The sequence below is a fragment of the Condylura cristata genome, unplaced genomic scaffold, assembly GCF_000260355.1.
Source record: "Condylura cristata isolate star-nosed mole 26May11 unplaced genomic scaffold, ConCri1.0 scaffold00012, whole genome shotgun sequence".
Taxonomy (NCBI): Eukaryota; Metazoa; Chordata; class Mammalia; order Eulipotyphla; family Talpidae; genus Condylura; species Condylura cristata.
Window position 1 is genome coordinate 10,706,473 of NW_004567113.1, and position 14,304 is coordinate 10,720,776.

Consider the following 14,304-nt stretch of genomic DNA (forward strand, 5'->3'; position numbering starts at 1 on the left):
CTGTAGGATGTTTATTTTGATTTTTTTTTTACCCCAAATGTAAACTATAGAGATAAAGTTAGCTTGTCATCAGAGCTGTACTAAGACAAAAAAAAAAAAAAAAAAAAAAAAGTCTGGAGATTGGGTGTTTGAGGAACTGCAGAATCAAAAAAAGAATGGGAAAGAAGTAATCATGAGTGCAGAATCATGGTAATTTTAGATTCAAAGGAAAAGGCTGCATCTGAACATTTTCTTCCCAAATGTAGAAGCATTGCTGAGCCCTAGGGCTTTCATTGTATGTGAGGAGAAGGTAGAATGGGTTTCATCCAAGGATAAGACAGAATATTAAAAAGGTTACACTCCCTTTTTATAAGTCTATTAAAGTTTTATGGCCTTTCATAGCGTATATACTATAATAAAATTATTATGTCCCCTTCTAATGGGATGGCAGTTTAAGAATGATAAAAATCACATCCATAACTTGTTGCAGGTTCAATATGAGACTCAGGGGGAATTTGTGAAATAGTGGTAAAAGAATGGAACTTATTATTTTTTAAAGAACTTTTAATTGGTGAATAAAAGTACTTCTCTAGTTTCCAATTCCAGGAAGAGTATGCTTCCCATTTTTATGTACTTTTGAAAGCTGAACTTTATTTTCCTCTGAAAGAAGTGAGAAAATAACTATGCTTTGGGCACTTTTTCTGAAGAGTTCTTATCTAAGATGTTTGTTATTTGGGACTAAGTTCAATAGAAAACACTTGGTGACTTCATTTCATGACATCTGCACCAGGATGCTGTTTTTGTAGTAGAGCAATCTGTCACCACTTCTTTTTCTGAAGTAGGTTTTCTCATGTTCCCTGTTCCACTGTCTTGTGATTCTTGTTTAATTACAAAGAAAAGTTTCATAGTCAAAATTCCTATACTGACAGTCACAGAGAAGTTCTGAAGTAATTAGTAGCTCTCTCATGGATAGAAGTCCTAGCTATAAATGAAGTGAAAAGTTGGCTCACAATTAGTTAATTTATAATATGATACAAGATAATATAACAAAGGGTCAAACCAACAGTCTTAGGGGGAAGGAAGAAAGAACAAGTTAGTGTGTGGAGATAAAGATCATGACACAGGGTGAAAATAGATTATGATGGAAGCCACTGGCATTTGCATCTAGACGACCTGGACTAAGACCCACCCTACCCCATCCTCCATCCACTTCATTAATCCTCTAAATGTTTATTAAACTTCAGTACACAAAGCCATTGAAGATTTTTGCTTTATAACTTACAAGAAACCTAGTTTCTGATATTTTGTAGTTATAGCATAGTAGCATTAATAGAGAAGACAATGAGAAATTATAGCCATTGATAAAGTCTATGAAGAGGGAAACACAGAGTGCCACAGAAGCATAAAGAAATAATGTGTGACCTCTTTTTTAGTTGACAAAGATTTTCAGGAGGAGGAAAAGCTTGAATGGGACCAGGGGCATGGACAGGAGTTAGCCAAATGGAAGGGAGGTGGACTGATAGCGTTTTATTTTTGGTAAAGGAAACGGCCTTTTTAAAGGCTAGGGGAGAAGAGAAACCCATGAGTTCACCTGTGGGACTGCAGTTAATTCAATATGACACCAGAGGAGATGGGTAAGAAATAAAAGCTAAGATCAGGTGGGGGAAGCACGCTAAGTCATTCTTGGGAGGAGCCTTGCCAAAGACCTGGGAAGCTGCTGCAGGCATTTTAATTACAGAGGTGTGTTTTAGGCAAACCACTTTTTCTCAGTGGTAGAATGAAGATTAACAGGTCCTCCCTGTGGCACAGTGGGTTAAGGCACAGCACTATGAAGCTATCCACAGTCACTGTGGCTTGAGTTCTACCCCCAGCCTGGGAGGTAACACACATGGCATGGCAGAACTCTTCTGTCTCGTCTGCTGCTCCCCTCAGCAATGCATTTCAGTAGATCTGCCTGTTCTACGCCCAATTCTGTTTCTGGTGAATCATCTCACCCCTTGCACCTTTGGCCTAGACCCCAGTTCTTGCATGCATGCATAAATAAATCTTTTTAAAAAAATTAGCAGAAAGAGAAGATAGGATGACAATAAAACAAGATATAATGAAAAAAGGAACTTCAATGACAGTGGAAATGGTAAAGAATGACAGACTCAAAGCTTCAGGTGGTATACTTGTCACAACTAATATTTACCAATAAAATATCCTAACAATGTTTAAAAAGATAAAATAAAACGATTGTGAAAGTGTTTAATAAAGTTTGAAACATACGATGTGGAAGAGGCACTCTTCAGCTTATGTATGAAAATAGCTTAAATCTAACAGATTTAATCTATATGACTTAAGAGAAAAACATTCTCTATTTTGATCATATTAACAAAAAGCTTCATTTACATTATTTCCTTTTTAAATAAGTCCTTATACTATTGTATTACTTAATGAAAAAGTAAGCCCAGTTTTAAGAAAATTCACTAGATGAAATCTATTTAAATGGAAAATGAGGGGCAAAATTGTGCTCTAAATTAGTACATAGTTTTCTTGTTCGAACATAGGAAACATGTGATTCTTAACCTGTTTCCTTGCACAGCATATCTGAGTTAACATCTCACTATGGTCACCAGCTCTCATTAAGGGAATGATTATTTTTGGAAAGTGTGGAGTGTGTTAGAATATTGTGGGTTATTTAATCAAAAATAATTTCTCCCTCTTAAGTAATTCTGTTACTCATCACATCTCCCCAAGTACATCCCGTTTACCACACATGCCTGAGAAATTGTTGTTCTAAAAAAAAAAACTTGATAATAAAGGTTTTATCTCATTCATTTGTATCATCCATATAACTCTAACAGACAGTAGGTCCTCAAAAATACTAGATGAATTAATTAAAGTTTTAATCACTTTCCTATTGACTATTTTGTTTAACTTTCCCACCCACGTTACTATTCTGCATTACCTCAGTCAAAAGAACTCCTACCACCCACCTACCACAAAGTAACCCCACAAAGTAATGATACTTCTGAGTATCATTACTCCCATTTGCAGAATTTTTAAATACCAAGAGTGGTATTTTTTAAAAACCAAGATGGGGCCCTCCCTGGTGGCACAGCGGGTTAAAGCACTGCACTAAGAAGTTAAAGCCACTTCCACATGAGTTCGATTCCCCGTCTGACCTGGAGGTGACCACATGGTGTGGCAGACCTCTCCTGACACGCCCGCTGCTCCCCTCAGTAGTGTACTTCCTCAATCTGCCTGTTCTGCTCCCCACTCTGTCTTTAGTGAAACCTCTTGCCGCCCCTGAATCTCTGGCTTGTACCCCAGTTCTGTAAGCACAAATAAATAAATCTTTGGGGGAAAAAAAAAAAAAAAAACAAGATGGGAAGCCAGTGCTCATTTCATTAGGTCACAATGTCCTTTTAGAAAGTCAATTTTTCTTTTCAAGAGGTCTTTTCAAAATATATGTATTTATAAAATTTAAAATTGAAATAAGTTTACAATAATATTATTTGCTTTTTTTCCTGATAAATAGCTTTTGTATAAAAGTGGTACAAGAATGCTTTGTTGTGCAGTGTGCCAAATGTGGTGAATCCATATAGATGGGGCAGTAATTACCAAATTAACAGAACTATTTATACCTGATTGAAGGATTTCCTAATGTAGAGCTTTTTCATTTATTATAAGATTTTTTTCAATGGGACTAGTGCAGGAGAAAAAAAGGTTATAATGCAAAAAATAGTGTATTTTTAAATTAATAAAAGTGTTTTAGAGTTGGAAAAAAATTGTTTTTAAGTTAAAATATACTGGTATTTATAAAAAGGCAATGATTGTAGAACAAATCCAGTTTTCTTTAATAAAGTTTCTAATTCTGTATCCCTGTTTCTGTCTCCACTGTGGAAGCATATCTTGGCACTATTCATTTTTGCTAACTAGAGGAGTAGGGTTTTCTGTGGTGAGTGCACCTAAAGTGAATTTTTATTGAGTCATGACACTTTCCCTCTGTTCACTTTGCTTGTTCTGGGGCTGGAGGGCAGAAAAGCAGCTGACATGTGGCCTTCATTGGCTGGCTCCGCCATCTTTGTGTTTCATGTGCTGCTTTTTCACCTAAATGTTTTTCTAGCTCCTTTTCAGCTCTTTTTTAAATCCCATATCACTGAGACTAATGTGTCTTTTGCCAGTGGAAATTTTGTAGTCAAAGCTGTTGGTTTTCATAATTTTAACTTAGCACTTTTTTTTTCTTAAAAGCCTTTCATATGCCATTATCATATCACACACTATGCTAAAATGATCCATTTTTTAGTCTATCTTCCCCAACTCGACACTTGAAAATTTCTTGGGAGCAGATCGTCAGCTTCACTTACTTAATGCAAGGAAGGCTGAGAGTAGAGGATGATGCCTAGAGTGTGATTAAGAAATGTCATTTGAATGGGATGAAACTGTACTGTGCTGAGTACTTTTCCAGTGTATATAAAATCATTTTTCAATTCAATCTTATTTAAACCTTAGAAAGACTCTAGGAAATGAAGATTGTCTTCAACAAATCTTACTGACTTTACCTCCTAAATATGCCCTGACTGGAAGCACCCCTCATCCCTTAATCTTGGAGAATATCCCTACCCTGGATCATGCAACATCTAAACTTGTCTCAAAGCTCTTATCTCCTGTGGTCTAGTCTCCAAGGTAGCTTTAGTTTTCCTTTTAAAATGTAAATGAGTGTACATAATTCTTCACACAATACTCACCAATAGTCTTTATAGTAAGGCTCAAGTATTCATTGTGGCTGTTTGGACTGTAGTGTTGTTCCCAACTTGTTATCATAACCAATAGTAAGTAAGGTGTTTACTTTGTGAACCATCATGCATATGAGCAAGTACACACAGAAAACCTTCATTTGTAACTCTCAATGTTTCATTGTTATGTTAAAAGGTGCTGGTACTGACTGTCCCATTTGTTTTGTAACATATAAGCAGAATTCAACTCAGTACTGTAGGTTAGATAAACCTGCTTGGCAGGCTAACATCTAAATAAAAATATGAAAGATAAAGCAGAAATTATTTAAGTGAAGAAAGGCAGGAAGAATAAAAGGTGTGTGCAAATATCCCAGGTCAAAAGAAGTTTGGAAAAGATGCAAATCTTTAAGGGTGACCCCATGGGATGGATGAGGTATGATTTGGGGTGGTAAGTGGGGACCAGGTAAGGAGAAGATATCTAAGTGTGATGGAGTACGTTCTGTGTCCTACAAATAAAAGAAAGTCATTCAAAGGTAGCAGGCAGAAGAGTAACATTGTCAGATTTGAACTTCTGAAAGGCTCTGGTGTTTGCAAAGTGGAACTGGAATAGAGAAAGGAGATGGTAAGCATGGGATAATCTATATTAATGTGGCTTAGAACTCCTAGTGACCCATGAGGAGACATGATAACAAGATAAATATTTAGAAGCTAACAGCCAACACAAATTGCAAACGCTAAACTTGGGGTTTAGGGTGATAGAATCCAAGGATGACTAATAGCATATAGGAGTTGGTTGGTAAATATATGCTAAATGAATGAATATAAAAAGAAAGATTTATGACAGAAACTGGGTGATTGGTGATACAATTACTGAGACTTTTCAATCAAAGAACCATAGAAAAATTTAATTTCCAAGGCATAGTAAAGGTAATTTCTGTTTTCAAGGCATGACTAAACTTTTTGATGATATAAAGCTAATAAATTTGTGACTGAACATCTGAGAAAACTACAGAACAGAATGAAAAATAGGGAATACTGGGTTTACTTTCCTAGTGAAGCCACCAAGGCATCATTTAATTAAGTTTTTTAATTATACTCATTTTGAATTATAATTAAAATTTACATTACTAGGTTTCAAAGGTTCCTCTGGTCACTTAATGCTATGATGAATCCAAACATCATTAGTATTTTTCACATATGCATGAAAACACAATGCTTTGCACAGTTTCAAGAGTGATTTGTTAAATTACCTGGTGCTGTATTTGTTACATATTCGGAATAACTTTCTTCTTGAGAAAAGCAATCTGTAAAATGGATAATTAAGACTCAACTTAAACTAAATTATTTGCTGAAGGTCATTGTATTTACTACTGTCAGTGTCAAGGGGACTCATATATTCCTGTCCTCTGTCCATTGTCCCCATCAGGAAATCTGTGACTACATTTAAGAAGGTCTAAGGTTCTCTTAGCTCACTTTTGCTAAAGAACGAACTTGATAATGAGATACAAACCCGATGTCTACTTTGATTACAGTTCACAAAACTCTGTTACTATTTCAAAATTATAGTACATGATGGTTTCTATAAATTATATGAAGAAATAGATTGAAGACTGATAGAAAATCATTTTCTCTAGAATATTTTTCTCTTCCATCTTAAAAAAAAAAAATGAAGCAGACGTAGGCAAAAGAGAAAGCCTGCTTGGATTACTATGCAAATGGTTAGAATAGAGGCCTTAACTCCAATTGCATACTATAATCACCTGGGGAATTTTTAAATATCCTCATGTTTAAACATCCTTACTCTAAACCAATTAAATAAGAATCTCTGATGTGGTCTGGACATTAGTATTCTTAAAGCTCCCAGATGACTTCAATGCTCAGTTGAGAAACACTTGACAATAGCATTCTATGAAAACGTGAGTTCTTGGCTCAAGCACCTTTTACTTAACATTTGCTGTTTTTTACAGCCACAAGGTGGCAGCATCACAATACAATGCAATCCCAGTCCCTGTATTGGGTGCACAAATTTGTATCACAGAAATTTTTACCTGTGATAATTAATAGCATTTTAAGGTTCCCTTCATCTAGAGACGGAATTAAATCCCTTCCCAACCTGATGTTCTCTGTTGCTTTGTTTGCTTTAAAAAAATGCAAATGTATTTATTTCAATAAGTTTTATTAGCAGGAATTGTATTATGAGATATAATGCAAAGATCATGGATTTTCTAATTACATTATAAATACATTTAAATACTTGCCCGTCCAGAAAAAGAGTGTTACTATAAGGACTAAATGAGATAATATATGAAAGTCAACTTTGATGAATGAGGTTAGAGTGATAAAGCTGACTAGGAGGAAAGTGATAATACTGTGATAGGTCAGTTATACAATGTCCAAGAAAACCCAGGGTATGGTATTTTTGTCTATGTTCTTTCTTTTCCTATGTGCACCCTCTTTTAACTTTTGCTATGATGACTTATATAAATCATACAAATGCTTACTTACACAAAACATACTGCAGTCACCATCATTTTAAATAACGCTGAATCATAACCAACAGTTTAGTACTAAATCTTTAAAATGGAATGGGCGTAACTTTCATGTTTATAGACAAAGTTTCTATAAAAATTAGTCTATTTACTCATCATTATTTTAGTTCATTTTTCAAAATGAAACTGCTTTCCCTAAGACCAGTAGTGAACTCCTAGAGCCAGGTCCAAAGAAAATTAGCAACTTGTCACCTGTCTTTTTCCCTGACAACTTTGCCCTTTGAATGTTGTGCTTCCATCATGCCTGTTCTCCACTCTCCAGTGCTACCAGAATTGTACCCTCTTAGAATGGTAGATAAGTATATTTTTTCCTCTATCCCTAATTTCTTTTCTGCTTTGACCAAAAGGTTATTCTTAATTATCATGAGTGACTGACAAAACCATATATTGGGTTTGGAAATTCTGCCCAGTTCGTATCAGTAAGAAGCACTGTAATATAAACTGGCATATCAAAATAAACATGTGGAATATCAGCTAGCCACACTAAACAACCTTCTCCTCCATCACCCTTCCCTCCTCCTCCTCCACTTTCTCCTTCCCCTCTTCTTCCTTCTTCAACTTCACTTCCTCCTCATTGCCCCTTTCACACCATAGCACTACTTTTCATTCACTGATTGAACCAAATCCCTAAGAGTTATACAATACTCAGCCCCATTCATATCCAAATTGCCAAAACTTATCAGTACTTCAAGACCATCATCACCACTCACCCACCCCAGACACAGTTATAGGAGCTGTTCCAGCTAAGTCCTCATTTCTTACCTTGCACCTGACAGTTCATGTTCAACAGCACTGCTCTTCATGCGTCCCTGTCTGTCCTTCTTCCCGTTATAGGGTGACACTGAGAGCGCCCTTCTTCAAATGATCACTTGTACAGGAATCCCTCTCTTGGGTGCCGCTTGGTGTCCCCATATAAGACAACTCTGGAAAGAAAAGTTAATCCGCTTAGTCTCCAGAGAGGTTTTATTAACCTTTTGCCTTTGATTGAGAGCACTTTCAAGAACTTGGCTTCATTTGAGTATTGGACTGTTGGATTTTTAGACAAGTGTACAAAGTTTCTAAAACTCACCTACGAAGTTTCTAAAACTGGCCTACACAATTTTTAAAAAACAACTGGTAGAGTGTTACAAGTGGCCATTCTGAAAAGCATAAAACAAAAAGTTGCCATTTGTCTGCATTTAGAAGGCAGTGAAATTTTTAATGCTTGGGAACCAAAGCATTGTTTATGGCATGGTAGACGCATAAACTAAGTAATTGTGGAAAATAGCTATACTCAATTATTTTGATAATTGTACATATTTCATTGTACTTTCATTAATTTGGTATATTATTATTGGTAACATTATTTGTTAAGCAAATATTGAGCCCTGTTATGGGTAAAAATATTCATGGTTCTAGAGGGAGTGTAAAGTTTTAGAAAAATAGATAATACTAAATATCATTACCTAAAAAATAAAATAAGTATGAGAGTATCTATTATTTAGTGCTATATAAAAATGTATCAAAATATACTATCTTCTAATCAGGAACTTAAATATTTAAGGAGTCCTATTAATCAAAAAATTTAAATATGTTTGGAAAACTTATTGTATCTGTACGTGTTCAAGGTAGTACAAAACCAAATCGTGTATATTTCCTTACATGAGTTTTTTATATTGTTTTAAAATTTGCCTGTGTTTATGGGACTCTCACATACTGCATATTGAGGATTACATACTTTGACATCCTTCAAACTGCCAAGCTTAGTAAGGAAAAACAAAGCACATTTCAATAGGATGTAATATTTTCTTTGATCCAGCTGCTGGCTTAATAGAGAATGTGTCAATAGAAAAATGCTGCTATTTAAAGATGTGTTGGCCTTTTCTGCAAGACAGCAAATACAGAGAGAAAAAATCTGGAACAAAACCACATCATGTTCTTAACAGGACAAAGGAAGCAGAAAACAAACACCAACAACCTGATGGCTATCATGTGGGGCAGAACATGACTGATATGGGAAAAAAATGTTAGCTGGGGGCTGAAAGATATATAAAAGGGACAACTTCCTACAACTTATTGTCTCGTGTCTGTTTTTCATCTCATGAGATTCATATGTGTGGAGGTCCTGATATGTGAGATACTTTGACAAAAAACAGTCAGGGATATACGTGTTGACTGGTTAGTGATAGTTTCCAGATCTAGCTACATGTGTAGAATGACATAAAATTGGAACAGAAATCAGAGTGGCAGGCTCAAATTTGTCATCAATGAAAATCTTTCATGAGTGTTGAATTACTCAATTTAGCATAAAACCGGAAGAATTCCTTCATTACATCTTTTCCTATAAGAGTTCTTATGTTTTATCCCTAACTCTGGCATCAATTAATTCTGTGATCATGAAGAAATCACTTATGCCTCCTGAATTTTTTAATTCTCATTTGAAAATTGAAAAATGATATTAGATAACCTCTAGATGCCTTTCCATCACTAACATTCTATAATGCTGTTTAAAAAAAGAGTTATCTTGAAGATGATGAAAGAATAAATTTACACATCTCAATCAATGAATAAGTATTATTTGTATGCATAAAATAATGTTAAAAGAGAGAGCAATTTATACTTTAGTTGTGAATCAATTAAGCATTTGAATAAATACTGTTTGAGATCTCTTCATCAAGAAATCATATCTGGCAACAAGAACCAAAGAGAATCCCAGCAGAATTTATATTACTCATCCCAATTTTATTATGTAGACTTGTACTCTCATATATACTTGCTAGCAAAAGCCACATTTTATAGCTGAATATTGCATTTCTAGAGATGCAGAAAAGGAAGGAAATGCTGACATAATGTCTGAGAACAGCAAAGGCTACAGCTGCAATTGCTAAGACCCTCTTGAAAAAAAAAAAGTTGCTGTTCTGTTATTTTCTCCATCCTCTTACTATGTACCTGAGATGCCTAAAGTTCCACGTTCCAACATTGTTATATAGCTATATAATTATCCTCTAAGCCAAGACTACAAGGACAAGCATAAACCAAGAAGGTTTAGGGTGGCACACGGTCACCCTAGTGAGTTATAGTTCTACTTTTCATTTTACAAAGATGTTTCCTTTAGAGATTGTTTTCTTGTCCCTTCTTTTGGATTCAGTACAATTACCATTTGCTCTGGGTTGTTCTTTAAATTGAATATTAATCAAGGTGCTGTTACTAATTAGCAGTGTGACTTCAAGATATTTTTAAAAGAATTTCTTTGACTCTTAGTTTCCTGTTCTGAGAATTATTAGGACACACATAGTCTAACATATAGGGTCTTAGATTAAAAAAAGGGGGGGGGATTTTCCGTAATTAGGTAAAATCTAGGGGTCTTTTTTTTTTTTTACTCTTATTAAGCCCTCAGAGATGATAGAGCATATCTGAGAGCAGTTTAACTATTTTTTTTTCAGTTTTACAATCTGTTCTGCAATTCCTTTTCAGTTTGTTTATATGTATTATCCATATTGGTGCTGAGGAAATTTTTTCTTTATTGTTCTAAATTTGGGAGTGTTATCTCCGTGTTCCCTCACCTAGGATATAGCTGGCTGTTTTGGGGCATGGTGGCAATTTTGATATTTAGAGAAATTTATGGCATTTAAAGGCATACTTTTTATTGAGACTTTATAGTTCCTTGAAGGCTAAATTATTTGCTGTTTCATTTACTAGAAACTACCAATTGCCTCCTTTTTAAAAAAAAAAATCTCTGATCAGTTGTCTTTATAATATTGCAATATCTTTATTCCCCATATATTTTCCTCCTTCTTCTACTTCTCCTTTTATTTCCTAGTAGATGTGTCTTCTGTTGATCTTTAAAACTTGGGGTCTTGCACGAGTTCACTTTGACTTTTTCCTCCATGGTTGACGGCATCCATTGTCATGACATCAGCAAATACCTCTTGCTGATAATCTCAAATCTACATCTCTCATTCAACATTACTATGAATATCAGATCATATACTTAATTTTCAAGTAAAGCCAGCATAGCACATAGAGTCTCTCCTCTACCAATCTCAAATCCACTTTACATTCTGTTTATTGGCTAGCTTCACCAATACCTTCATTGCTTTGCCACACAGCCTAGAAATCTGGGAGTCATTCTTTTTAACATAGCACACATTCAGTGAGAAACAAAACTTACCAATTGTACTTATTAAAACATATTAGTTATTAATCTGTATCTTCTACCCCACTTGAGCCACGCCTTTTAACAGTGTTCTTAGATCGTACAGTAGATACCTAATTGGTCTCTCTGCTTTCAGTTCTTCAATCCGCTCATGGATCTGGCCATGCCGTTTTCTTAGATTCTTCAATAGTTTCTTCTTCCCCTCAGGAGCATGCCTTTGCTCCATATCACGATACATAAGACCATGCTAGGGTTGTCTTTGCCTGATCCATCTCTTCTCCAGACTCAGCTGTTGTCACTTTTGACTATATAGATTATGCTTTATAATCACTAAATGTTTCTAGTTCTTTCTGTATGTGTGTGGATACAGAGAAACACACATAGCTAAACCATCGTAACCACCATTCTGTTTTCTAGGCTGTATATTTTTGGCCTGGAATCATTGTTTTCTCCTTCATCATTTATCTTGCAACATCCCATACATCATCTACTCCAAGAAGCAAGGTGTAAATAAGGAGGGGGGAGAGAAAGGACGGGTGAGAACAGGGAGGTATGAGAACAAAGGAAGACAGAACTATGTGGGACTATGGGTGATTTGGTGATGGATGTACTAAGGGAGTAATGTGTTGGGGGGTTCTTTATTTCCAAAATACTGCAATATCACCTCAATATCACCTCAGTCAATCAATATCACCTCAATTAAATACATATATACATATATATTTATTTAAAATAAAAATTCTGCCCTAAAATAAAATAATATAAAGGGAATCTTCAGTCTTTTGAAGAATACACAAAGGTGTGCAAGTTAGTCACAAGTCTCAATAACTTTCCATAGATTATCCTCAATTTCTTCTCATTCTTAATTTTCTCAGATCTTCAATGTAAGGAAAAACTTTCTCCACATACCTCTCTTGGGCAGTTCTCTTTATTGTTATTTCTTGTTTCCTTTTTATTTAGTTATCTGACATAGAAAATGCTTCTTGCTTAAAAACAGCTGAGAACACTAGCTTTACTTTAGCCGATGAAGGGAGGCCCTTCAAGGACCACCTTATGCTAAACTGTTTGATCAAGATATTACTCTCTTTTGATTACTAGTCAGTTACATTTTTATATTGTTATGTGGAAGCTATCTTTACTTGAATATACCCTTCCACTGTAGGAGAATATATCTCTTATAAAAAACACCAAAATATGAATTTGTAACACTTTTAACTACAACTATTGTGAATGTGTTTAAAGCAGCTTACTCGATTTATTGAAAGGAAAATTCTTCGGCTCAGTACTTTGCTTGCTTTCTTTAGAGTGTTTGTAGTTAGTCTATGTACTTTGTGTTGTAGACATCAGCAACAGCTGTTTGATGAAAATCCAAAGAAAAGCTTTCTCAAAATAGTTTTGTTGCAAAGAGAAAATGGCATTTATGAACTTTGGCAGGAACTGTACTCTTGAGTCATGTTCAATTTTGAAACTTGAATGGAAAAATCCACTACATGGAGAAGCCAACTGCACAGATTCTGAGCTGTGGTTATAAGAGCAATTCTGAACAATTGTTCGAAGAAAGAGGCTTCGGCAATGCCTCTGAGAGCTTGTGCACATGAGAATGGCAGGGAGCCCGGATGAGCCCAATTAGCAGGGATGGCATCACAATATCATATATACTCAGGAAGAGGCGAAGAGTAAATCTACCCCATAACAAAATGACTGTACCTAACCAGTTTGGCATGTATTACTTATTTAGATGATGATTTCATAGTATTTTAATTATTTATTCATTCATTAAATTGTATTGTTCTTAAGTTCTGAGAATCCTTATAGTTTGGGGTGGAAGTTTCTGTGTTAGTCAGGTATCAGCACAGACACCTTTCTTTATTTCTGTGTTCTCACTGCCATTCTGAGATAGGGCAGGGATCTCATTTTTTGAGATCTCTGAGCCAAGACAGTCAGCTGCTGAATCACATAGCTGGTTGAGGCTCTACTTCAGTAACAATCTTGGATGTTGAAGGAATGTCTGGTCTTAGTTTTGCACTAATTGTCCCACCATAACTGGGCAGTCTTGATCTGGTTCTTCTTGCAGTATGAGAGGCCACCCCAGCATGCCTGGGCTAGGACAAGTATTCATATGGTCAGAGATTCTGAGCTGAGCAAGAGCTTCCATGGCACTAGGGTGCTACCCCTGGTCTGAAACTGTCCCACTGAAGTCAGAAGCAAAGGTCTAGTACAAAGCCTAATCAGGCTTTTGAGGAACTTGTCTTAATATACTTGAGTCATTCTTACTGAAAGACTCTAGACTATATATATAAAGTCTATATATTGCATCATTGTTCACATCCACACCCTTGCCAACATTTGTTGTTGCTAGTTTTTTTTTTTGTTTTTTTTTTTTAGTATGTGCCATTCTCACTAGTGTATGGTGGTATCTCAATGTGCTTTTGATTTGCATTTCCCTGATTATAATTGATGTTGAACAGTTTTTCACATACCTGTTGGCCATTTGAATTTCCTCTTTGGAGAAGTATCTTTTTTTTGGTCTTATGCCCGATTTTTTTGACTGGATTGTTTGCTTTGTTTTTGTGCAGTGTATGTATTCTCTTCTCAGGTGTAGTACTTGTAGAATTCCCACCACCAATTCACCCCTGCACTGTAACCATAGTCCCTTGTGCTCTTCCCTCCCCTGTTTTGATCCCTCTGTCTCCACCTCCATTGCAGAATGTTTCTGATTTACAGTGGCCTGATAATTTTTATTATTGTTGTTATTATTTTTTCCCTGATCTTTTATTTGGTTCCCCTATGTTCCTCCTATAGCTGAAACCATCTGATATTTTCTTTTTCCTTTGGCTTTTTTTGCTGAGAATAATCCTTCCTCCATTTATGTTGCTGCAAATGGCATGACTTTATGGCATGACTTTATCTTTTTGACTGC

At 35.5% G+C, this 14,304-nt stretch overlaps 1 protein-coding gene across 7 annotated transcripts in view; it reads left to right on the forward strand.

Annotated features, from left to right (window-relative positions):
* The window catches only part of MAPK10 (mitogen-activated protein kinase 10), a 273,244-nt gene that overhangs the window by 243,892 nt on the left and 15,048 nt on the right, over positions 1–14,304 (forward strand). The window contains exon 12 of one of the 7 annotated variants that reach the window (XM_012724145.1): positions 6,127–6,159. The exons of the other annotated variants lie outside the window; for them this stretch is intronic. Within the exon in view, the coding sequence (XP_012579599.1) occupies positions 6,127–6,147 (21 nt within the window). The 3' untranslated portion in view covers positions 6,148–6,159. Of the gene's footprint in view, positions 1–6,126; positions 6,160–14,304 lie in introns of those variants that run through there. 7 annotated transcript variants of the gene reach the window in all.